General features: G+C 42.7%; 1 protein-coding gene across 1 annotated transcript in view; it reads left to right on the top strand.

Annotated features, from left to right (window-relative positions):
* The first annotated feature begins 5,651 nt into the window (after nt 1-5,651).
* The window catches only part of SPRED2 (sprouty related EVH1 domain containing 2), a 37,553-nt gene continuing 16,441 nt past the window's right edge, over nt 5,652-26,763 (top strand). The window contains exons 1-4 of the mRNA XM_026845936.1: nt 5,652-5,751; nt 15,240-15,417; nt 16,716-16,884; nt 19,634-19,698. Of these exons, the coding sequence (XP_026701737.1) occupies nt 5,735-5,751; nt 15,240-15,417; nt 16,716-16,884; nt 19,634-19,698 (429 nt within the window). The 5' untranslated portion in view covers nt 5,652-5,734. The remainder of the gene's footprint in view (nt 5,752-15,239; nt 15,418-16,715; nt 16,885-19,633; nt 19,699-26,763) is intronic.

A 26,763-nucleotide genomic window follows, 5' to 3' on the forward strand; every position in this document is an offset into this window, starting at 1 on the left:
GTTGTGAGGGATCAGTTTTCTCAGGGGATCAGAGGTGTGAAACCATTCGTGGCAGTAATTGATCTTGGCTCTTAGAGGCAAGGGGCTCTTCAGGCAGATGACGTGAAAGAAGTGCTTGAGCTCTGCCGTCTGGGCAGTCTAGGAGATACTGATACTGGTGCAAGAAGAATGCAAATTCAGATGCAAACTGTGGAGAGGCAGGACATTGAAAACACCTCTCTTTGAGCTAAGTATTTAAACATTAAAAAAAAAGGGGGAGGAGGAAGGTCTTTTCTATTTTTTACTAGCTTTTCTTCTACCGTTTTTTTAATCAAGGAAATGAAAATTTTCAGTCTGCTCTGTGATGATCAAGTCTGTGTCACACAAGTAAGCAAAGTACAGAGTTAGATTTCCTGGACTATATTAACAGCTGTTTGTCCAGGTATCAATTAGGAGCTATGGAGGAAGGGTTTCATTAGAAGAAAAGCACATGAGGCTTTTACGGTGTGGAGGAGCTCAGTGCATGTCATTTGTGTAACCTCTTTTCTGGCCATGGATGTTTATTTGGAGTAGAGTAAGATGCTCTCAGCAGTTTTCCTTTGATCTGTCTGCAGGAAAATTAAACCCACATGGCCTCCACCCAGAACCTTTGTGTGTCCTGGATAGAAATACCCATCTATGCTGGGGTCGATTTTTATTGTCATCCTTAAGTACAAATGTCCATTCATCTATGAGAATGACATGTCTGTCCAAGGCCTGAGCTTTAAAACACCGAGATAAGAAAAATGGTTGTTGCAAGCTGTTAAGTCACCTGGAGATGGACTTATTAAACAGATACATACAACAGAGTTGCCTTGGTTTGCACAGTTTGAAATGGCAAAGAAATGCTTCTCCAACTTGCCATGTTCATTTAGTATCGCTAATTTTTTTAATAGGTGTGCCTTCACTAGGGCCTGGGATTGTACTGTGTGTAATGCTCTGGTGCCAGAGGGACAGCCTGCACTAGTCCAGCTGGGATGATGGCCTCCCAGCCTGGGCCCTGAGCTGCAAAGCAATTGCTGTTGGGCATTAATGCAAGGTGCTCCTACAGTCCAGAGCCAACTGCAAAAAGGAAAAGGGATGGATCCTTTCTGTTTTGGATCAGTGATGTCTACAAAAAAAATAAATACTGCAGCTTTCCCCTTTCCTTAGTTTTACTGGAGTACTCAGGGTGTATTTGTGTTAGGAAAGCATCATGCTCAGTGAAGCTGAACTTCCAAGTGAAGTCTATATTGATAAATGCATAAGCAGAAACATTGCAGAATCATAGAATGGTTTGGGTCGGAAGGAACCTTAAAGATCATCTAGTTGCAACTCCCCTGCCACGGGCAGGGACACCTTCCACTAGCCCAGGTTGCCCAAAGTCCTGTCCAACCTGGCCTTGAACACTGCCAGGGAGGGGGCAGCCAGAGCTGCTCTGGACAACGTGTTCCAGTGTCTCACCACCTCATAGTGGTGAATTTCTTCCTTCTCTAATCTAAATCCACCCTCTTGCAGTTTAAAACCAGGATCCCTCATCCTATCCCTACACTCCCTGATAAAGAGTCCCTCTCCACCTTTCCTGTAGCCCCTTTCAGTACTGGGAGGCCACCCACTATAAGGTCTTCCAGGAGCCTTCTCTTCTCCAGGCTGAGCACCTCCAACTCTCTGTCTGGCCTCACAGGGGAGGTGCTTCAGCCCTGTGATCATTGTTGTGGCCTCCTCTGGACCTACTTGAGCATGTCCCTGTGTTTCTTATGTTGGGGGTCTCAGAGCTGGACACAGCATTGCAGGAGGGGTCTCACAAGAGTGGAGCAGAGGGGGAGAATCACCTCCCTTGACATGCTGTCCATGCTTCTCTTGGTGTGTGATGACCGGAATTGAGCTGTGACCAGAACTGATCCTGCATGGGATTTTTTGGACCATCTATCCCCCAGCAGACTGCTCAACTCCCAAAACACTTTAATAGTACCTTACTTTTGTGCTGGCAGAGGTGTGCAGGATGGGAGAGCCTTACTCCAGTTTCATGGAAAATAGGGAAAGTGTGGTAATGGTATGTAGGGAGGAGCATTTCACTGCTCCTCAATGGTCAGCAGCCCCGAGCACATCATAACAAGTTTAAAGTAATTTCTAAGGATCAACTTTTCTGTCTTTTTTTCCTATTTCTGCTATACTTTGAGCTCTTCCCTACAATATGACTCAAATTGATGCTGTATTCAAGAAAACTTTATAGGCAACAAGGACAGCATGAATGAACTGGGTGTCTGTGAAGTGCTGGATAAAAAGCTGCGCTGACCATGTCTAGAAGGTCTTTTGTTTAGTGGGGGGTTTTTTAATTAAAACAAAAGTGGAGGAAAACAACCTTTTTTTACCCCTCACAAGATACAGTAGGCAAAGTTTAGGCAATATTGCTATAGGAAATCTTGAATGCTATACCAAAGGTAGGTTCCCAGGTGATGAGACGTAAGTTTCAGAGTGTCCTATATGGGCCTGGGGCTGCAGATAACTCAGAAGCCTACGCTGCACTGAAATTATGCGCTGAAACGTCTTTTTGCCTGGTTTACAAGCTGTGAGAGCTTGGTCCTGTGCACTGTGTTCATGCTGTGCTGTAGAAGTTCAGCCCGTTAATACAGCTGGCATTAACGTGGTGACTCAATATCATTGTCTTAATCACAAATACTTCAGCAGCTACAGTGAAAATGGGCTTCTCTTGTTCCAACCACAGTCTCAGCTCTTTGAACCGTGTTTGTAGTTGGCTGGCAGGCAGCAGAAAGCGGATCCACTGCCTTGTTGGCTCTCCAGTTCCAATGTTTATTTTAGATTTCAAATAGCAAAACCCAGTGGCAGGGTGCATCCCGCTGGAAACTGGGGAAAATGTTCATGTGTTAGAGCAGCCGCTCATCAGTCCCAAGCTAGGAAATGCACAAAAGCCTTGGAGGATATTTCACAGTACCACCAAGCTAGTAAGGATGGGCATGCAAAGATAGACTGGACAGGGCAGTATTTAAGGGGAAAAATAATAATAGTTAAAAAGCGCAGCAGCATTGCCAACCCTGGAGATGAGGTTTGCTAGCTTAGCCTTAAGTTTAAAGAACTTTTGCAAAAGCAAGAATCCAACCAGTGATTCGGTTGATGCTCACAATTACCTGGTGAGTTGATATCCACCTCCCTTCAGAGAAAACCCTTGGTAGCAGGGCTTGAAGCCAACTCAATGAGGTGATGGTGGTTCTTCTTGATGGATACAATTTGGTGTAGACTGAAGGCCAGGGCTTTATTTGCATCCATATGGATTGAGCATGCTGTAACATTTATAACAGTTTTTCTGTGTCTTGCATTTTCACACACAGAGCATTTCTCCTTACCTGCCCCTGATTCCAGCACACCAGCAAACAGGAGACTGCAGAAAATACCCAGGTCATGGCTCAACCCAGCCATGTGAGCTGAGAGCTACCCTGCAGCAGCTGCAAAATTGTGTTAGCTTTACAGCGCGATGGCTTTTCTGTGTAAACCCATCTTTTGACCTGTAATGCTGAAATCGTGTGTTAATGCTGCTGCTCCGTAAGCTGCCTCATGTCGATGCTCAGTCCCAAGTCCTGCTGTGTGCGGTGCCTTGAGTTTCTAAAAGGACCAGTGGTGGGCTGGTCTGTGGAGCAGTGGGAAGGCAAGAAAACAGGGAAGCTTTGGGGAAATGTAATAGCTCAAGCTGCTGTTTCAGAAACAAGATTACAACACAACTTATTCAAAGATAGTTTTGTCTTACATTGGGAGGCACATTTCATCTTCCCCTGTCCCGTGGGAGAAAAACTTTAGAAACTGGAATTGCAGCAAAAAGAGACAGCATCTTTCTTTAATTTTTCTGGCTGACATTGCTTTGGACTTGTGTGCTGACTTCTTGCTGGAGACGGCTGAGGACAGAGCTGATGGGTGCTATGTTAAGTGTTTGAGGGTAAAAGCAGTGCTGCTGAAGAGCTTGAAGAAGGTGGCAAGGCAGCAAATCCTGGCGCATCAGGGTAGGACAAGTTGTGGATGTGCTATTAAAATTTTTTTTAAATACTTTTTTTTTTTTTAATTACTTGGATGGCACAGTGCTCTGACTGGCTATTGAGTTAACCAGTGGTTGCAAATGCACTTCTACCAAAACAGAGTACCCTTTGACAGTTAAATTAAGGACCTTTTTATATTGTATATTGAAATTGGGTAAACGTAGCTTCACCTCATCCCACTATAGCAAGCTTAAAATGCTGCCTGTGGCCTTCAGCATGGCTTTGGGCTGTAGCTTAATTCCAGTGTCATGACAAAATCTAGCCAAGCTGTGAATAGATACCTGCAACTACCACCTGCACAGGTCCTCTCTAGATGCTGGAGAGAAGCAATGATCAAATGTCACTCGGGATGTCCTCAGCATCCTCTGCAGCCTGGTGTCTGCGTGCTGAAACTGAGTTCAAGCCTCGGTGGTCTCAAGCTTGGTGTTTCTCTGGTCCAAGCTTGAAGTTTTCAAGAGCGTGTGTGACTTGAGGTTATTATGTCTGTAAAATGGGGATGCAGCTTTCCTAAAGGATGCTTTCAGGCAGCATCACCTTGGCTGCTGTTCTACATCCTGGGAAGAAGGGATTTTTGCCCAAAATCAAGGTTAAACCAGTTTGGATTTAAGGAAGGCAGAATCAGCTGAGCCTGGAAACACTTAAATTAGCTTTCTTCCCGACTCCTGCCTAATCATCAGTGTAAATTAGTTCAGAAACTGGGGAAGTATTTTTAGCACCTGCTTTCAGAGCCCCAATGTCACAATTTTTATTCTTGTCGTTGGTGCCAAGGCAGCTCTTGAACAACATTTCTGCTTTAAAAAATTAGAGGGCATTTAGGGATGATCATATAACTTTGGGAGGGGGACACAGTGGCTGAGCGAGGAGTTAAAGCTGTTACGAAAGTTTCTGAGTAGCAAGAGAGCACTTGAGACCAGCTGCCTGAAACGGAGCTCGTGCGTAGGGACGTTACTGTGTTGGCATTTCGGTTGTGTGAGCTGCCTGCACAGGTATAGTATACCTATATGTATACCTATAGCTGATATTTATAAATACCACTTGTTGAAAACTGGAAGTGTTTAAAATCCTGTTAAAAGCTGCGATGGAGATAGGCACGTCTGGAGGCTGAGTGCTTCCCTGAAGGCTGTTGAGTTGTTTGGACTGTTGGTCCCAGCGCTGCGTGAGCAGCTTTTGGGGAATAAAGTGCAGCCGGGGTTACCGGAGATGACGCCCGCTTTCAACTTTGGACCTGTTTGTAGTCCTGGGTGCGCGGGTGACAATCCTGCCGGTCTGCTGCAACCTCTCAGCAGCGCGTTTGCTCCGTCAGCCGCTGCTGAACGCCCCCGTTATTAGTTTATGGCAGTTGTATCGTAATTTTTTTTTTTTTTTTTTTTTTTTTTTTTTTTTTTTTTTCCCAGCCTAACCGGGGTGGGGAAGCAAGGCTCTTTGGTCGGTGCATGTGCTTGTGCTCTCAGAGCGGGGAGGATGTTGCGAATGAGTAATGGTCGGGCCAGGGCTGTAATATGCAGAATACCTCTGGGATGACTCACGCGGTACAATGCAGCACATCCCTCAAGGAGACTGAATCACGCATGGGGGGAAGCCGCTCGCTTGCTCGGCAGCAGCCAGCTGGGACGGGGGGCAGCCAGCGCCGGTCGGGAGGCTGGTAGTGGCAATGACGGTAAAATGGAGCAATCGGGGTGTAAAATGTAGAGGAAATGGCATCCCCCAGCAGGTATGTGTGTGTGTGTGTGTTCTCGCGGTGTATAATTTCATATTTTTTTTTACTCTTGCTTTTTTTCCTCCACCTGCCCCCACAGCCTTTCTGAATCTTTTCTAAATGAGCGTATAATTTATCAGTGAATATGTATGACTTCTTCTGTGAAACACGCGCTTTCTTTTATGGTTACATATACATTTTTTTCAGAAGTAATGATTTCATGTGCACCCTCTCAAATACTGAGAGGAAAATAGATGCTGCCTGGGAAGCTACTGCACTTGATGTCCCTCTCCATATGGACACTTTGTGGATTGGGGGGGTTAAAGTGAGGTGGAAGGCGAACGGTGTGCGTGCTGGTTTTGATGTGGCTAAGAATTAAACACGTTTACATGGGAAAAGATAAAAACATTTTAGATTTAGACCGTAGTTATCTTGCTTATTCCCTGCCCCCTCATCTGAAAGAGATTCAGCTGGAATTGAGTCACAGAAATTTTTTTTTTATGTTTGCAAAATATTGTTGTCTAGCCTTTGTAGTTGTATGGTACGTGTCATGAAGGATGTTTACAGGGGGATAAATATAGTTGCATTCTACACTCATCAAAATGGAGGAGAGTGGGGGAAAAAGCAAACTGCTTGAGTTGAGCAAAGGGGTTTGGTGGGTTTTTTCTTTTCTTCGTAAATTTCAGATTTTTCAGAAATACGGTGTATGTGTATACATAATTTATTTTTATGTCCTGGAGTATCATGGATTCTGTAGCTGAAGATAAACATGCCTTGCATTATTTTCACTCGACCTGTAATATGGCTGCATGAGGACAGGTGGCATTTAATCTGCAAAATATGATGTTATATGGGAGTAATGGGATACCTCTTCTGGCTAACGCCTTTGGTGTCGTGGGCATCACAGCGGTCTACAGCATGACAGCAGAAACTCATTGGATGGGGAAGAGGGTCACGTGGAACAGCATCATCTTGTGAATTGAATAGATTTCTCCATTACATTCCTCTGTAATTTTTGGCGAGCGCTATCGAATCTCTAGTTTAATTTTACAAAATAAGGAGGGCGATAAAACTTAGAAAGCTTCAGTACAGATTCTGTGATGGTTATGTTTTACTACTGGCATTCCTTAGATAACAGGGTAACAGTGGCAGAGTATTTATGGACAGTATATGTTGGAAAAAACATTGGGGTAGAACTTGGTTGTGGCTTTTTTTAGGAGGGATGGAGTGGGAAATCAATTCAGGATGCAGATCCTCTTGCAACTACCTGTTTGGATGGCTAAGCTTTTGCAATTTTCGCTTATCTGGCGTGCGATATAAAACAAATACCATCTGTCATGCAATAACAACTTCCTTTTTCATTACAGTAAATGATAGTACTAATTAGCTTTTCTTGAAATCTGTTAATATTTTGTACCCTTGCACAAAAATAGAAGGACTTGAGTGTGCAACTCTTGCCTGTACTGAATGCCAGCTTCATGAGCTGCTGCAGGGTAAATTATTTAAATTCATTATTTTATTAAACTGTTTTTTTTTATTTTGCTGCTTCTTACAACTTTCCAAGACATACTTACATGTGCTGCTATAATGATTTATTGCAGAACTGATCCATTAAACAGTTTTGAAGAAAAGTTTTTTGCAGGTTTTTTTGTTTGGGTTTTTTTTTTTTTTTTAATAAACAGCAAACCTCTAACTTGCAATCACTGACAAAACAGTTGCCATGCAAAGCTGAGAGGGGGCTGGTCTGAAGTAATTCTTTCTCCAGTAAGAGGGATGTTCACTGTATTTTTTTGAAGAAGTTTTATTAAATGGTTGCTCATTAAGAGTTTTGTTGTTAGCATGCATCAGTGGGTGGTGTTGTGGCTGTCTCTTTAAAAAAAATACTTTTGGGGGTGTTTTTCTAACAACTTTTGCAGCGGCTTGTGGTAGCTCTAACACAGTTTTAACAATATATTACATAGATGCTTCAGTAGAGCCGCAAGTAGTAAATTAATCTTCCCCTGATGCAGTTAAACTTTCATTTTAACTCAATATTGTTTGTGTAGTAAGCTAATTTCTGGGAATAGCCTTTAAAATCTGTGTACTTGAGCTGTGTTGGTGGATCTTTGCTTGCCTGTCAGCATGTTTGCAAGCCTACTTTTTTCCCTGAAAAGCTGCTTACTGGTTGGTTTGGGGTTTTGCCCACATGTACAGCACTTTGTGGGGATCACAAGACAAGCCTAGCACAGGAGGAGAGGTTATGCTGGCCAAGAAACCCACCTAGTCTGTGCAAGATCCTGTCTTCATCAGAAAAGTGATCTTGTCCCCTAGTTTGGTGGAGCCAAATTAGTTGGGACATTGCATTGTAAAAATGTTCTGTAAGAGTTACTCTCACAGCAGAAACTGATGCTTTTGTGTGTCATTTAAAAAAAAACCAAAACAACAAACAAACCAAACACCAAAACCCAGAAAAATATATATAATATAAATATAATTTTATATTATCTTATATTTAATTTTATATATAAAAGAAATGAATATAAAAGAAAAATTACATAGCTATGTGTACCTCTATTATGTATATATGTGTGTGTATATATATATATATAAAAATATATATGAAAACTAGTTTTTCATGTACTTCCCAAAAGGATCTAAAATAATTATGGGATTATGAAATGCTATTCGAGTGAGTTAGGATAGAGCTGTTTCTTGTAAACTCAATAAAATCAGCCTTAAATGTTTAACAAGCATTTTGGTGAAAGGGTTCTTTTGTTCATCGTAGCCTCGGTGTTTAAGGGAGTTGTGGAGGCGGGCAGCTGGATTGTTGCAGGTGTTTTGTTTTTTTGAGAAGTCCTTTTCCTTCTAAAAGAACAAACAAACCAACCTGCTGTTAATCTTTTCCTACTGAGGATTTTCAGATGGGCTACAGCGCTGGAAGCAAACCCAAGCACTGGCCATGGAGGACCAGGCCCCTCTTTCTTTATTCTGCCTTTGGGGCTGCTCTAGACCCAGAAAGGCATAGAGGAATGAAAAAATTGCAGTCAAAAGATGGTATTCTGGGCTTACTTCAGCCTCATGGAGCTGTGTTCCTTGCATGAGGCCATGTGTCATATGGGAAGACAAGCTTTTGAGGGTCAAAGACATCTGAGCCTCTGAGTATCCCTGCCATGTCCAGGACCCTCACAGTCCCATTGGAGCGATCACCCTGCTGGGTTGGGTTTTTTGCTGCCCACAAGATTTTGAGCAGCACTCAGCCAGCAGGAAAACCCCCAGCATTGAGTGATCTTTGTGCAGAACTACTCCTCTGGAATGCTTTATGGGACATTAGGTTAGGACTGTGTGTTTCTTAAAACTTAGCAGCGGTGGGCTCCAAATTCTGCATGAGCACTTCAGTGCAGGATTTTCCTCCTCTACCATCTGCGCTGCTGCAGCTAACAGTGTCCTTGGAGTTAATATAATATTTTTTTCCCCTTTTTGCCCCTGAAATGGTCAGCATACAAGCTGAACATGTGCTGCCAAACTCTGTTCAGCAACCAGGAATGAATTGGGAAGTTGGAAGGGAAAACTCCTTTCCGTTTTCAGAGGGAAGCTGGGAGGAAATGCTAAATGCCAACAAAGTTTTTTTGTTGAGACAGAGAAATGTCCTGAAATTGAGCTTGTAAGGTTAATATTGGTTTAAGATGAAGTGCCCCAGGACAGGAACATTGCAGGACTCAGCCAGCATCTCTGGAACAAGACATGCGGAGCTTGAACTCTCTTGTATTTACTCTGACCGGGTGGAAACCAAAATTTTCCAAATGCCTTTTTATTCTGGCAGTACTGGATTTGAAAGACAGAAAAATACAGGTTTCAAATTTATTATACTAGAGGTGAGTTGTAGATACAGTGGTTCTGTGTTCCTGGTGTGATGTACAGGTGAAGGCAAGGAAGACTTTTGGGAGGTTTTCCATGGTTTTCTACAGGTTACATTTTAACATTGGATCTGACCAGAGTGGTGCAGGTGGTGCTTTTTCATGCTGATACATAATGAAAAATCATCAAACCTACTAGAAATCTAAATAGTATCAGAATATCAGCTTTATTTTGCTGTGGCTCCATGCACTCAGTTTTCTTTCTAACAAAGAGGTAAGTTAGGGTTTTGAAGAAGAAAATGCTGGTTATAATCTGCAGGTATTTTATTCTTGCTGGAAAGTTCATGAACCAAACATCAGGTCAAGAAAGTGGGGCTCCAAAATCAGCAGTTTTTGATAACTTCCACCAAAATGCTGATTCTTTCTGGCTGTGGGATGAACTCTGGAGAGGATCTCTGCAATATAATTTGCAGCGAACACCTGGGCAGAATGGGATGACTTTAACTTCAGTTGTCGGAGTTGCTGGGGCAGGGACAGAGGGCAGAGTAAAAGCACCATGAAATACATCCAGCTTAGCCAAAGACGGGTTATGCCCCAGTAATCGTAAAGTTAAATTTGCATGGATCCACTTTAAGTGCCCAGTGTCTGCAGTTCAGTTCAGCTGAACGGTCCGACCTTGGCAGCTGTTGCATTCTCAACCTCTTGCTGTCCTTTTGGCTCTTCCCTGAAATCTGGGATCACTGATGTCTTAAAGACCTTAGTCTGTAATTTTGAAACCCATTATATGAGATTTATTTCTGAGACCTGAATCTCTCCTGGCCTTGTAAGCTGCAAAGTTGAGAAGGGAGGAAAACACTGAAATGCTGTATGGCTGCTTTTGCATGGAAGTTTCTAAGTTTTTTGGTCAACTAGTCTGGCTAGAGCGAAAAATACTGTTGAATTATGGAAGGTGTCTGGGAAGGGATTTAGATGCTAAATGAAAGAAAAGTAGTAAATAAAAAATACTTTTTTTTTTTCTTTGCCCCTTGGGATTTTTAGATATCTCAGATGGTATTTGCAGTTGCTGCATTTGAAGCATGATGGGTAAGAAGAGTGGAAGGAAGCTGTGGATTTTCACCTTCCTCTTGCAAAGACACTGGCAAAATTAAAGCCTTAACTAACAAAGGAACTATTTGCTGTTTAGTCCTGGATTCAGGATTGTAGCCATAAACCCACACCAGGTGTACAAGGCTCAGGGCTTTGTCCCCCATTGGTTTTGCTGTGCTGTGGTTGCTGTAAGTGATGTGGTTCATGTTGGAGAGCACTGATTGGTGTCAGCTGCATTTTATAATGTAGTTCATGCATGCTGGAAGAAAGCACTTTTATCCACCTTAAACATCATCTATGTCTTAGCCTAACTTTTACAAAACATTTGTGCATCTATAAGTAACGCACCCATTGTTCAGTTGTTGCAGAGGTAATCATTCATTCACTTCTTGTTTAGGAAAATTCTCAATATCCTTCAGATACATGTGCACGCACTCCTTTTTTTTTTTTTAAATATTTTTTTTAATAGATATATATGCACACCCACGAGCTATAATTTTTAAAGGGCTCTCTTTTCCTTCCAATAAAAACAGCACGTGGCTTTCTGTGCTACCTTTACTCCCCAAGTTCATTATGGTTTTTTGCTCAGGGTGGGGTGGGCAAACAACCTGAATCAGCCCTGGAACACACTGGCTGGCTGCCATGCAGCTGGGTAATCCCTGCAGATACTTTTCTTCCCAAGCTTTTAAGGCTGTTGAAGACAATCTGTAGGGTAAAGATAGCAAAGTATTCCATTTAAAAGTGTAATTAAGGGTAGTTTGCATGAAACGTGTAGCACGTAGGCCATAAACCCAACAATTAGAGTGGTCTTAAAGTTTTAAGAAGCCAATAAAATGAGGGGAACTAAAGCTACTGTGGGTTTTTTTTTATAGTCGTTTCATTTTTAACTATATGAAAGGCTTCAGTTATCTAATCTTGGCGGTAATCACTATCTCATTAATGGGACTGGACCAAATATTTTCACGTACCTCATTAACCATTTCTGCTGGAACAGTCAAATTGCATAGTTGCTCTGATAAAAGTGCAGATGGATGACTTGAACATGGTTGTTTCGCTGATTCAGTGCACTAAGGTCTCAGCAGTGTCATGCACATGGGATTTGCAGATCTCTACTTCGCTCCTGTGGATTATGAATGCTTGCAACCAGCCAGAGCCTTGGTGCAGCCGCATAAAATTAAATAGCAAAGAAAATAAACAGCTTTTACACTAAGGAAGCAAGGTCCTTATAGGGACCTGAAATATTTGAGTCCCTCCCAAGTTTTATCAACACTGACTGAGGGAAAGAAGCATTGCCTATTCTAGGCTTGTGGATGGAAACAGCAGGCAAGTTTTTGACATAGAAAACTGAAAGAAGCGATGCATAGCCTTGAAAATTCAGTGTGCAGCTTTTGAGTCCTAGTCCAGTGACTAAACCAAGATGTCAAGCCCTAAAACGTCTTAACCACCTTCTTTCCTTATTTCTTTTCTGTCTCTTTCCAAAGCCCCTTGGCATAGGTTGCACACTGGGAGACATGTGCCTGTGGCTGAAGCCCAGTGGGAGTGGAGATGGGGCTTTCCAAGGGAGTGCAGTGTCACCTGTGACTTTTAATCATGAAGGAGAGTGTGCCAAGGGATTGTATTAATGAAGCCAGAGCTCTGCTTACCTTGTCAAAGGTGAACCCTTCTGCTGGACAAAGTCCTCTTCTGACAGGGGAGCAGAGGTCTTCTTGCTGTTCTAAGGGTATAGAAACTAGGTTTTCTGGCTTGATATATTTAAGGAAGTAGCTCTTCAGCATGGGAGAAATGCAGTTTATGTGATGTTTGCTTGGGTGAAATCAGTGGCCTTGATGGCAGAGGCTGTAAGAGCCATAGGTCACAGTATGGGTCTGGACATGAAATGAAAATCATGTGGCTAGGTGCCCCACCAGATTGTGATTATAATGGTCAGGGATAGTAGTCAGGGCACCTAAATTTAGTGTGTATGCATCCACTAGTATTCAGACATAGTTATGAGCCTGGAGAGATCACCGATATGTGATGGAAACACACAAATAATCGGTAGAAATCACAAAGTACTGAGTAGCTTTCTTAGTTTTCCTTTAAGTGGGCGATTCCTGCAGCACAGTAACTGAAGATGACATTACTTTTGGGACAGCCGAGGGCTCCGGCTGCTGCCGTAAAAGTGAATAGTAAATCCCACAGGAAGCTGTATTGCCAGTGGCAATTTTCAAGTGTGGAAGAAGAAGTAGCAGTTTATGTGGTTGACTTTTGCAGGAGGATGGGAAAGGAAGGTCATGTTGAGCAGCTCCAACTTCAGAAGAGATCTTGAAGTTTAATGGGAGTTTCCCAGAAGTGAGAAGTTAAAAATAAGTCCAGAAAGGATCCTTGGGGAACAGGAGAACTATATAGAAATACATAGTTGGCTTTAGTTTTTCTTTATCTGTTAATTGCTAATCCTTATAGACCATGTGGGAAAGGTACAGAGAAGAAAATAAAAATTGTCTTGGAGGGAAGCAGCTCAATTTTTGCACAGTAGGAAATTAGCTGAAATATTTTTCTTAATTTTGAGTATCAGGAAGCCAAGAGATTAAAGTTGCCACTGGTAAAATCTAGAAGTGGGTTTTCATTAGGAAATAAAAAGCTAACTGGATCTGTTTATAGACATGCTTGCCCTGTTTCCTGTAGCAGGATGCTGCTTTAAGGACTCAAGAGCAAAAATATTCTTAATGTTGTTTCTTGGTTGAATGCCTTGCGTGTGTCAGCTGTGGTATGAACCATGTATCTGAGTATGCTGAAAAGCTTTTAGCAACCAGTGCAAAGTCTTCAGAGCAGCAAGGGGTGAACCTTAAGCATCTGTACTGCCTCCATTGTGTAGGTCTGGAGAGAAAGTTGGTGTATCTCTAAAGCCTGTGAAGGGAAAACTGTAGCGTGCGTGTTGCAAGATCTCTCTAGCTGCTGAAGAGATTAGTTGCTGGTCCAAGGCACCTCTGCCCGGAAGATGCTTTCTGCCTCCCTTGGTCTGTCCTCAAAACTGCCTTCAAGTAGTATCCATGAGGCTGCTTTCTTAGGTATTAAATAAAATCTGGTCATATTAGAGAAAGCAGAACTCGAGCTTCAATTATTAGCACTTGGATTACAAAAGTGATGCAAAAATAATGTCTGAAAAAAAAAGGCAGTTTTACCTGGTGCAGGATGAAGAAAGCTACTGCTACTTGTAATATTGGATAGAAAAGGCCTGTTGTGTTGTCATGTTGTGCAGGATGCTGGAGGAATTTCTTTCCCTAAAAGATTTGATACCTGTTGTTTGAAAGGCCTCCCCTGGAGCCCTCTCTCTCATTGAGCTTCCTCCTCCTGATGAGCAAACCTTGTGGTCTGGAAACGGACAACTCCTGGGCAGTTTCCATTGTGCATCCTTTTTCTTAGCTCCTGTTGAGGTTCCCAGTTTTGCCCAGGTCTGAGTGCCCTGTGGCGCTTTTGCAGGTGCTGGTGGGTGTCTAGGCAGCTCTGCAGCCGACAGTGCTGAGGTTGTGCATGGCTGACGTCTAACCATGCTATTGTCACCTTCCTGTGAGGGCATCACAGCCATCAACGCTGTTCGTGAGCGGTCACTGGGTTAATTGATGTCTAAAACATGACAGGTTGCACCAAGACAGGACTCAGCAGCAGCATGAAAGAAGAAAAGCCAATTTGGGTATTTTTCAACAGCTCTGGAGTGGGGACAACCCATTTCAGCTTGGAGTCTGTTGCACGTCTATGCAAGGTGCACTGCTTTTGCTTTGTCCTGTAGTGGCCTTCCTGGTCCCAGATGATGCTCTCCCTGGTGATGTCCCCAGCAGATGCTGGAGCAACTGCCCTGTTGAAAGGGTACGGGAGGAAGCCAGGGGTAGCGGAGCCTCCTGCTGAGGGGGCTTTCTTGATCCCTTGTGATGGGCACCTGGATTATCCCCCAAATCTCAAGTGTTTCCAGAATAGCTTCTTGTGGGTTATCATATGCCTCATTTGAAAGCCCCTTAAAATGCTGGTGTAGCACTTTTTAGGGACTTGATGTGGTCCTGATTAACTGAACTGAGATGATTCCCATCTCCTGTCATCTGAGGTACCAACTGGAGCCACACTTGTGGGTTGTTTTTTTTTTCCAGTTGCAGAGGAATTTTGAGTGTCGTCTTTCAGAGCCCACTTAGCTAATTTGATCACAGAAACTTTAAAACACTTTGTTCATGGTTTATTTGAGCTCCACATGTTCTCCCAACACTTTGGAGACCTGATGCCCCAGTGCATCCCCTGTGGGTGGTGGCCTTGGGGTGCTGCCTGACTCACCCCCCTCTCTTGGGCCCTGTCCCCAGCTGTATGAGGGACCATGGGTTGTTCGATCTGTATTTTGACATCTGGCAACCCAACAGCTTCATTCCTTGCTGTTTGATGGATCTCTTTGGTGGCTGGAGTGGTTAAGGCCATCTGTCATGGAGGTGAACTTCCATCTTGGGCAGAAACTTTGTGTTGAGGACAGACCAGTGCTGTCTAAGTACCGCCCTCAAGAAAAAAATGCTCTGATGAGACTGTGCGATGCTCACAAAAAGTTCTGTTTTTGTTTTGTTACCATTGCAGTGACAGCTATATTGTGCGAGTCAAAGCTGTGGTTATGACCCGAGATGACTCCAGTGGGGGATGGTTGCCGCAAGAAGGAGGCGGTCTCAGTAGAGTTGGCGTCTGCAAGGTCACGTACCCGGAGGGCAATGGAAGAAGTGGATTTCTAATCCATGGTGAAAGGCAGAAAGACAAACTGGTAATAGACCCTAATTCAACTTTTGTCTGTTCTTATAATGAGAATTATCCCACTTCTATTGCTATTGTATTCTTGCACAAGTTTTTTTGAAAACATAAAAAATGCATGTGCAAATAGTACCAGATTGGACAAGACAAACCCATCCTCATCTAGAATTGCCATCTTTTGCTATCTAGGTTGGCGTGCTGCCACCTGGAAGGCGCAGGTAAATCTTTGACATCCGTGTGCAAAAGACCCCCTTTTGATGATTGAAAAAGGGCCTGTGGTTTTTTTCTAAGTAGCAGGGGTAAGTGAGAAGTCAAGTGTAAAGAACCCATGAAGCCAGTCACATTGCACTGAGTAATGCAGTGCAAGCCTTTAAAATGGCCATGAATTATTTATGCTGTGTGTCGTTCAAGGTTTGAACGAGCAGAGTGAGAATATGAAGACAAGTTGTCTCTTATGAATTGACGCACTCGGTTTCTCCTGGTAGCTCTTTATCTAAAAAGGAGCTCTCTTCTTTCCTCACACATATCAAATTAGTAAAGCCTTTTCCATATTTCCAGGGTCCATTTTAGATGTTATAATTCGTTATCTTGTTTCTATATATTAGATTCTTCTGAAATTTGCTCCTGTGAAGAGATGGGCTAACTTGAAAACAAACACTCCCTGCACAGGCTCTGCAAACTCAGTGCTTGGGGAAAAAAAATTGCATTATTTGAGTCAGAAATGATCTTCCTTTCAAAAAGACTGCCTTTTTAAAGCTGTTTCACGTATGGTTTGTCTGTTGCAATACTATTTTGCTTAGGATACTGTTTGGGAGCCATGCTTATGGTTTTGGAGGACAGAGTAAGACTAACAAGCCATTCCTGTTCTCCCTGAGCATCACCCTAGAGATGGTTTTTGGCACAGCAGAGCTTGAGATGACTGCCTGGCTGGGGATGAGGGAGGAAAAAAGGGTGAGGGGAGTGTTAGAGCACCTCCTAAATCTGCTTCTGGCAGATAAAATTTCTGTTGAGTGAAATTATTGAGAGAAGAGGTTCTTCCTCCACCTGAGCCCCTGCTAGCTGTCACCTGTGCCATGTTGGGCCTGAAATAGGCTCCTGGGATAGGGAGCAAGCACCTACTCAGAGCGCAAGAAAAGGATGAATGTGCAGTGGTTATGAGAACATTTACAGTGTCTGGTGTTTATTAGTCATCGTTTGGTAGGGAAGGATATGCACCTGCGTGAGGTGATTCGGCTTGCTTGATGGTACCGACTATGTCCTTGGGGCAGGAAAAGTGACTTTGCTCCTCTTTTGGGGCTCATGCCCTCCCAGGTGGTGCTGGAGTGCTTTGTGAAGAAGGACCTGGTGTACACAAAGGCGAACCCCACCTTCCACCACTGGAAAGTCGACAACAGAAAATTCGGGCTCACTTTTCAAAGCCCCGCTGACGCTCGAGCCTTCGACAGAGGAGTGAGAAAAGCCATTGAGGACCTCATTGAAGGTACCACGGCACATAGTAGCGGCCACTTCAACCCCTGGAAGAGTGGGGAAGGGGCTTTGAGTCACGGAGCTGGGAAGAGGGATGGGTGTAAAATCAGTTCTTGGGCTTGGACATCTCTTGTGCACGTGTTCTAGTGTAGCCAGCACTTACTCTATGCTGAGCAAGCCCCAGCTTACATTCAAGAATTGAGTTGTCTCATCCCTTAAGGAGAGAAGGGATTTCAATGCAAGTATTTTCCAGTCCTCTCTGACCTGCTTTGTCCAGACTTTCCCCCTTAATTATTATCAAGTCTGTTAATACTGCTTTTTTTGATAGACTTGGCTTTCACACTAGCGAAGGCAACTCAAACAGCCCAGGCTTTTTATATGTAGCCGAATCTCGTCTTACTGAGTCTTTGTTAAATCACAATATGAATTCCTGCCTGGAGTTGAATAAAACTTTGTTTTGTTTTTGGTTTTTTTGCAGTAATTAGTTTTGTCTGCATCCTCTTAGTTGAATGGTAGTTCTTGAAGACTTCGTTGTGTTCTTGTTTTTTTTATTTCTGTAAAAAATGCGTTTGAATTGCCTATGCTTTGAAGTTGTCAGAAATTTTTCCTTTTCACATTTCATTGCAATCAGGCAATCATAATTCAGCTATAATTCAGTACTTCTAATGAAATTTGATTCTTCATGGGAGTTTTACTTGATTTTTTTTTTTTTTTTTTTTTTTTGGTCTAAAGCCTTCCTCCTCCCTCTCCCCCAGTGTGACTGGGATATTTTTTGTATACAAATGACATTATTTTTTCAGGATCTTTTTGAGGACATTAGCTCCATAAGAAAGCTTAATGTTCTGGATGCCCTGTCCTTGCTTTAACATGGAAATGGTAGATACTGGGAGAGAATTAATCCCCCAGGGCTCTGTCCTGGTAAATACCTCATCAGTTAGAGGAAGGATCTTCTCAACTACTTTATTCACTGGCTTTTTGCTGTGCCATTAATGTGAAGAAGTTACAGCTAGGCCTTCCACTTTTTTCTTGCTTGCTAAAACTGGGAAGCGTTTTGAATCATAAATGTGATGTTTTATGTAAGTGGCATGGGATTGTGCAAAGTTTCAAGGAGGTGATAACAGCTATACTGAGTAGTATGTTGAAGATGCTGGTATGTGGCAATTCCTACTCTGCTCTTTCTGATCCATTTTACAGTGGAGGTATTTAAAATCGAGTTCTGCTGGATCTCAGATACTTCAAAATCAGCAAATCTATATTTATCCCATTAACAGCACAGACTGATCCTCATGAATGTGTTCCTCCTTAACTTCCAAATAAGGCTTTCTGAATGAAAAACAAGAACTGGCTCGTGCACACAGTGTCGGACAGTGAATTTCATTTATTGCTCATTTTTTATTCATGTGGTTGATCAAATTTAGCAGGTAATATTAAAGACAGCAAACCATGTGTGTTTGAAACGTCACTTCATGAAATTGTTGCTTTATAATTATTATTTAACTGGTAGTTTGTTCCCTGTAGCATCAGAAGCATAGAAGTTTTGTGCACAAGTACAATAATCCTGTACAGCTCTGTAGAGCGTCTGGATTTTTTACTTTTAAAGCTAATGTAGCAAATGGCACAAATGTTTTCACGTTACTTAGTGTTTTAAGTGGGCTTTCACACTTAGCTCTGCACATCTTTGTGATGATGCAACTGAGAGCAGCCAAGGCTGGTGTGGATAGCATTATATAAAGCACATTATTTTAAAAAAAATTCCAGAATGAAGGTGGTACAAACTGTTCAACTATTTTAGTTAGGGATGTGATGTGGCCCTAATTCAGTATAACAGTGGGCTTACATCAAAAAAATGACTTTGACTTGGTGTTTCTCCCCCCATCAGAGCATCTTGCTGCACCCACCCTCCTTGGCAGCTTCATGGGGGGTGAAGCCAGCTGGGAAGGGGGTCAGGATTCTTGACCAGGGCTAAGGAGAGGGGTCACCCCCTTTTAGCCACAGCTTAAATTTACTACCACGTTAAGCAATGGCGTGTGCCGCCCTCCCCACTGCCCTTCTGTGATGTGGGTGCTGACCAGGCTCTTGAACATCTCCGGAGGGGAACCCCTCCAGGACACGGAAAGAGGTTGGAGGAAGGCTTTTTTAATGTGATTTCCCACTTTTCTAGATGATTTGCATGTATTAAGTGAGAACTGCACCCCAGTATTTTGCTCTTGTCTATGGTTTTACACATTTCAGCTCCATTCAAATACTTTGCTTACGTGGGGCAAGGTGGTTCTCTGAGAAATAGCTGATAACAGAGAAGACCTTTACAATGTATAACAACTTCCAAAATTAGAAGAAACCCAGTCTAACTATTCATTGTCAAAATGAGGGTTTAAAGTCATTTTCTCCCGAGATCTAGGGAACATGTGAAGAATAACTCGTATATGCTTTCTTGACAGCTGAAGATCTAGTTTTGAGCACTGATTAGTACATAGCTTTACCGTTCTTCAGAAATGAAAGCCTTCTGTAATTGGAAATGGTAACTGCTATTTTTAACATAGTTAATTAGCATTGGCAGCCATGTGGTTCTGTGTCAAGAAACACTTTCAGATTTTACCTTTCCAACCCAGCTTCAAGTAGATGGCTTTTTCTTCCTTAATTTAATCCCCTCTTTTACACATCTACAACATACAAACTTGTGAGAATCCAAATGTTTGCCAGCCTAATAAAAAAAGTTAAATATAAATGTCATGTGTTGAAAAAGCTGTTATTTTATTTCCTAGGGTCAACGACTTCCTCGTCGACACTTCACAACGAGGCTGAGGTCGGCGATGATGATGTCTTCACTGTAAGTACATGTCACCCGAGGTCATTCTCCCTTTGAATTATTATTATTATGCTCTGGTTTACATGGTCAAGTTGGAAAGGATTTTTCTTTTTATGCCTTGGGGTTGGCTTCCAGCTGTCATGGTGTTTGGCCAGTGGATGTGTTTTATTTGATGGAAGTATATCCTCTACAGAATGGGTAGGGTTTCTGATGGCCTCCTGTCGCCACATGAAAAGCATGGCAGAGCAGGTGTTGTCAGGGCTAGAAGTGAGGAAATAATCTCCCTCAAATTTCCTGTGGCTTAGTCTGAGTGTTGCACACTTCTCTTAATACCTCTCTCTGTCCTTGAGCAGCTTCCCACAAACTCAAATAGGTGGCTGCTACTCGGGTACATACTCAAGGATATAAGATTTTGAACTGCAGTTAACAAAAGCCAACTTAAAAGGTGTTTCACCTATGCATGAAATGTAGAACGTTCAAGCAAGTGTTTTTCAACTGGAGGAAGGTACAGTAGCATGCCATCTGCCTAACTAGTGGTGACTTAAGTAGGAGTGAGTTGCTCGTATTTAGTTTGTGGTAATGTCAATATGTGTTTTGGAGCTTTTCTGAAACAGAAGAAACTACTGTCCCAGCTACGCTTGCATACTTTAAAAGAAGGGAAAATTAAAAAAAAATTACGTTGGAAGAAATCGTAATCCGATCATGGATATTCCATGAGCTGAAAACAAGACACTCACATCGAATACTTTGTCTATTAAATTTATTTGCTCAGCTCCGATCGCAAACCCCCACGCACACGTGTATGTGCATTAGTTATGTTATAAATGCCCTCCTTGTCCCATGGCACAGGTGGGGACTGGATGGCAGGAGAGTGGAACATGAAATGTCCTCAGTGCAGCAGCCACAAACTGAATTAAAGTAGCCTTTGGGATGCTTCCCAGCATCTTTAGGGTGAATGAGGGAAAACTGAGGACTGACATTTTGAAGATGGGCACTGGGAAGCACCCGAAGCCAAAAGGTGTTTTTGAGGGTGATGTTTTGGTGGTAAGGGACCAGGGCAGGTTCCCTGCTGCGTTTTGGCCAGATCCTACTGTCGGCTGGCATGCTGTCCACATCTGTCCTTTTGTCACAGCTCCGGGAGACAAACAACAGCAGGCAGGGTTAAAAGGTGACTTCCTGCACTCCACAGCAAAGCTATCATTAGCAGCTGCTTCCCAACTACCTGCCAAGAGTGATTTATAGGCACTGGAATGGAATGGACTGGGGGGAGGCACCGCTGGAGCCAGAGCAGTTTACTGATTTGTACTGTTCTGTCCCCAAAGTTGCTGGGTGAGCCGTGCTCTGCTGGGGATGGGTGGTTGTGCTGGGTGTGCGTGTGGCTCTTCTGAGCTCGTCAGAAAGGGGTCACTGTTGAAATGTGCCTTGGGTGGGTGTGTACCAGCTCTCACTGGGTAAGATGTGGAAATAGTGTTAAAGCAGTGAAAAGTAGCCTGTGGAAATAGGAAAGACTTTTTTCTAAATCCAACCAGCTGACGTTTAGTGACCTGGGAGCGCTCCTGAATTTCTCCACAAGCTCAGTCTTGTGGTTGAGTGTTGATTTTTAAACTCGTAGGGTGCTTTTTTTAAGTTGTTGCCTTTAAGGAGGTCTTGCTTTACATTGGGAAAGTTGGATGAATGGTGCTCCAGCTGCATCAGAATCACCCAAACTCCTGCATTTAAAGCGAAGAAGAGCCAAAACTGTGAGAATTTTTCCCCCCTACTTGACCCCAAGGAGGTGACAGATAACCCCCTGCTGTGCAGATATTTATGGGTAGGATGCTTCATGGAGACGGAGGAACAAGCTACTTGATAGGATTAGCAAGGAGGGAAACCTCAGCTGCGGTCAGCACCTTGTTGGGATCCAGGGGGATGTTCACACTTCGAGTTGTGCCCTGCCTGGCAGCTCTCACTGCATGTTGTGTGATCTCCAGAGCGTGAGAGGGACTTCACCAATGATAGTAACTCACATGGTGCTGTTAGTCAAGCTGTCACATCAGTGCAGCTGTGTTGAACTCCAAAAATCAGGCTTTGGGAGCATCTTTTTCCCCAATATTTCTTCTTTACTTTCCCAGGATGAAGTCTCTGCTTTTCCTGCAGTCCTTAAGCTCTTTGAAGCTCTCAACTTCCCATTTATCTGGTAGGTGATGGTGGAGTATGAAGTCTGCGTAAGCCAGAAATAAGAGACTGAAGCATGGAGGGGTTTTAAACTGGAAGAAATTGATAGGGCTGTGATATGTTTTATTTTTACCTTTCTGTTTCATTCTTTCTTGACACTTTTTGACTTGTGTATCATAGTCCATTCGGTCATCCTTGCACACAAAACTTCTTTACAACTTTCCTGTAAACTCTTTTCCCCAGCCACAGCAGTGGATTTTTGGGGTTTGGGGTTTTTTTTGCTCTGTTTTAAAGAGAAAGTACATTTGTTCTTTTTTATTTCCTAAGGTAGTTATTAAAATCTTCACAGTCCTCCCCCTCACCCACACATGCATGAATAAACTTAACTGCGTGCGGCAGAATTTTCAAAAGCATCTGCATGATTGAGTCATTTAATCAGTCATTTACCCATCTCTGAAAATCCCAGCCATTGCTGCTACACTGCTGCCTCAAATATTTGGCCCGAAGTCCTGCCTCTCCTTGAAGATGTTTCAATCTCTTCAACTACAGAGGTCCGAAACTTCACATTTGTTATGTCATTTTGCAGACAGCCACCCCAACTTTGTCTCGCACATCAGCACTGATGTTTGCACCAATGTAATGGTACTGGCTTTAAAACAACCAGCCTCCTTACTTATAAGCACTGACCCTGGTATGGCTGTCAGATATTGATTGACACAGGGCTTTTATACTGTCCCTGATCCTGTTAGCTTCAATACTGCTCTGTGGGACGATGACTGCATGCAACTTTTGTTTATTCGTCAGCCAGCACGCAACCCTTGCGGGCATCCAGCAAGTTATTTACATGGGGAAGAGAAGGTTTGCCCCAGAGGTAGAGCTCTCCCTCAGGCTATGATCTTGTGTGGCTTAATGGAGGATCATTTACTTGTACCAGAAGGTGGGGTTTTTTGTTTTTAAGGAGGTGAATTATCTGCAGCTGTGGATACCTGAGCATTTCCTTGGGAAGATGGCTGGTGTCTGTAGCCTCATCTCCTCCCATTGCTGTTAACTTGCAGTGCCAAGACCAAAACTTGAGCAGCAGTACCTTGCCCCATCCCTATGGTGTATGCTCCCCACCCGTTGTTCTGAAGCATGGGTTGTATCTTTCAAAACAAGACTTTGCCATCTAATGATTGTTCAGTGGATTAGACCTACAACAACTATATGAATCGATATAACCCTCTGTTCTGAAATTCATGCCTTAACAGGGCAGAAGACAAAAGTATATAGAAGTAAATGTCATTGACTTGAGGGGAATATGCTTATTTCTTAAATGAAATCGCCATTTAGAAGTTTTAACAGTATGTAGTTGTGTTTCTTTAATTCCAGATCCTCAGTAGAGCCCATAAATGTTTTCCATATGTTAGCAAATAAATTTCTCCTGTCTTGTACATTATAAATCGTCCTCTCAAGAGATGCAATCTGAGTAAGACTAGCCATCCATCTGTCTCCACTGGGGGAAACACTGTCTTTGCAGCAGTCTGAGATTGTTCTGTTTGTCTCCATCCATCCAGCCTGCATCTTCAGCCTTCTTTAATTAACATGCGTTTCAGAAATAACGTTTAATAAGGACTGCATATATTCTGTAGTTCCTCAGCCACAGAATTTGCCATTATAGTTTAGCTCTCATGCAAAATTTTTTCCTTAATCTACAATTTTACTTTGAATTACAGATAATAATCCCACATGACCATGAAGTGAAAAATGTGAATTGAGTCCAAGGAAAGAAAGGTCAATGTCTTCCAGAGTCTGCAGAGTGCCTGAAATGATCTCTTTTTAGCAACCTATCTAAAAAAGCAGAGGTGTTCATTCTGAAACCTTATGACCAGTTCAGCTGAAATGCCACTCATATGTTTTTCAGATAAATCTGCAGCCTTGTGCTTGCTTTAGTGCTAAAGAAAAGACACCCACTGGCAGGAGGAAAAACAGCTCCCATGTCTGCTCTGGTTTGTGAACCTAAAAATGACAGCAGTCCTGTTCAGGTTTAATGCGAGGGAGAAAGCAACAAAACCCAACCTTACTAAGTTTGATATGCATGTTACAATCATAGCTGTTTCGTGTAATCAGTAATAATTTTTTTTAAATCCTAGTTTTTGTTCAAAATGAGACTTGGGGAAATTTGCAGGTAGAGGAGGCATAATCTAGGGGTGCATGGCTGGGCTACAGGGTTGTGTTTTAAGATACCTAGGCTCGATCCATTGCTTCTCTTGCAGACTCCTGTCTAAAAGCCTGTTTGCCTCGGTTCTTCAAGACAGGGAAAATATTCTCCCGCTTCACTAAGGTGATGCGGACAGATCTTGCTGCCACCACTTTTCTTCTCTGTGCAGGGTCCTGGTGATGGGATTCACATTTGCACTACCAGCAGAAGTTTTCAGACTCACATTTTCACCATGAAGTCATGTGTTTGGAGCAATCCTGCGCCCCTCGTGCCTTTTTCTCAGCGTGAACGTGTACTCCTGTGCTTGGGGATGTTGGAGTTAGGAAGTTTGTCATGTGGCTTGGACGCTGCTGACAGTTGTTTGAGACAGACACAACTACCCATTCTCTGCTGTAGCAGTGCAGACTGTGGCAGATGTTAATGTTACAGTCCTCCTTGCATCTCTTCTGGTTTCCTAATTAAAAAAACAGATTTCTCCTTGCTGCCTTTCCATGAAACCTTTTCCCTACTTTCATCTCCCATGTGGGCCTCAAGCGTGTTACAGCCTCACTATTAAAATTTATAAGATTTATGTTAGTTAGATAAACAATAAATCTAATTTTTCTTGCTGGCTTGGTCGTTCCACATTCAGATGGTTCTTTTAAAGAACCACTGTAGCTCTTTTTCTTTAAAGTGCAAGTGTAAAAAACCTAGTCCAATTCCTTTGGAATATATTTGTAAGTTCTTTGTGATGCTATAGCATCTCTTGTCCCATCCTTCCATGGAAAACAATGTTGCCGAGTGTATGAAGCACTGAGTTGCAAGATTTATTTCTTTCACGAGTTGTGCTGAGGGATTGAGAAGCAGCAAGAGCCTGCAATGTCTTTTTCTTAAGGCTGAAATAAAATAACAGAATGGAAAAATGCCTTTTGGAGGAGCACTGTATGGGGATGTTGGGGTGTGGTGCTTAGGTTGTCACCGTGAGCAAGTCCACCTTATTGGCTCTGTGAGGCTGAGCAAAGCGATTAGAGGATTGTCCCAGTGATAGGACTAGATGGCTTCACCTATGTTATTTTTCCTGCTCAGCAGCCAGCTGTACTGTGCATGTACGGCCGAAGGGTTCACTGCTGCTAGCCACATCCTCTGATGTCTGGATTTTGGGCTTGCATTGTAAACCACAGCTATTCTAATTCAGATTTTAAAAGAAAGAAAAAGCCCTTGCCAAGAAGAGAAAAATTCACACACAGAAGCCAGCAGGCTCAAATCCCTCCCTCAAAAAAAAAAAAAAAAAAAAAAAAAAAAAAAAAAAAAAAAAAAAAAAAAAAAAAAAAAAGGCCTTTCCTGGCTTTGAGCAATGAACTGGATTAAGAATGATTTTTTTATTTTTTTTTTTAATAGTTGGCGCGCTCAAGTGATTTGCAGTGGTCTGAGCATCCCCATCCTACACTTGAACAGTCAGTGCAACAACAATTTAGCAATTTTTTGTCATGTTTGAGCATTGCTTTTACTCCTCGCACTTCAGTGCTGTAAAACCTGCCTTGATTTGTTCCAGCAGACTGACTACTAAGGTAGTCCCCGAGTCTGAAGTCATTGGTTTATGTGTAGTTTGGGTTTTTTTCTTCCTCCTTCTTAATACCAGGGTGTATCAGCTGCTTGGTGGAATTCTTCCTGCTTTTATGCCAGGGGTCAGGAGGCAGGAGAGATGCCGCTGAAATAGTGAAAATATCCTGAATATGCAGGTATTTTAAGTCTAGCTTCTTTTTGTTCCCTTTTTTTCCTGCCTTTCTTCAGGTTAACTTTGCCCATTAACAAATTCAAGCCACTCAATGGGAATGGATCTGGCTGTCAGGTTTTTTTTATAGTGTTGTGTTTCTCCCTTTTCTTTGGGACCTCCTGTTTCTTCTAAGTGATGCTGGAAATTAATGCATTTATTTTTCTTACTCTTTCTACCAATACAAGCAAGCTATACTCACTGATAATTTAATACAATTGTCACTGAGATGGCAGCTGCTCTTTTCTTCTAAGTCCTTCAAAACCGTTGGGGCAATTACTATCTACTTCAGCCTATAGAGTTTTTCTTGTTCACTCGCAGCCTGTCTGGACAGAAAGCAGTACAAAAATTACTGTGGTGTGGAGGTACGCAGAACATAAAATCTGTTTATTCTTGTGTATATAACAGATTTGTGAGAAGTAAGTGAAGTGAAGAGCTAAGGGGAACTGATTGGAGAGAGCTCCATGGGGTAGATGTGAAGCTTTATTTGCTTTCTTTAAAAGAAAGGAGGGGGAAATAGAGGTCTTGCACAATTTATGTATTGTTTTATTGTATTTATCGTATTATTTTTTTGCTTTTGGGTTAATCTCTGGTGGGCAAAGCAGACTTTTCATGCTGCAGATCAGGAATATGTAATTTAGCACAATTCCCAAGTGCACTGAACTTTAGTTGCTTTGGCACTTTTTCAGTCTAAGGCTTTCAAACAACAAAACCTTCTTTTTTTTTTTTTTTATTTCCTTTTTTAAACCGAGCTATCAGTCTGATTCTTTTACCACACACAGTCTTCAAACTTCTGACTCCTTGGCAAGGATGGGATCACCCAGCCAGTACTCTAGCACTTCACAGGGGTCCGGTAGCCACTGCCACGCTGGCGGGGAATTTGATGGGAATGTGGTTGGAAATTCGGTCAGTCACGGGCACCCACGTGCACTTTGTGAAGGAGGCAGAAAAGTGTTTGGGACCCAAAAGAAAGGATATGTTGGGT

The sequence above is a fragment of the Athene cunicularia genome (assembly GCF_003259725.1).
Source record: "Athene cunicularia isolate RWA chromosome 3 unlocalized genomic scaffold, athCun1 chr3_part1, whole genome shotgun sequence".
Taxonomy (NCBI): domain Eukaryota; kingdom Metazoa; phylum Chordata; class Aves; order Strigiformes; family Strigidae; genus Athene; species Athene cunicularia.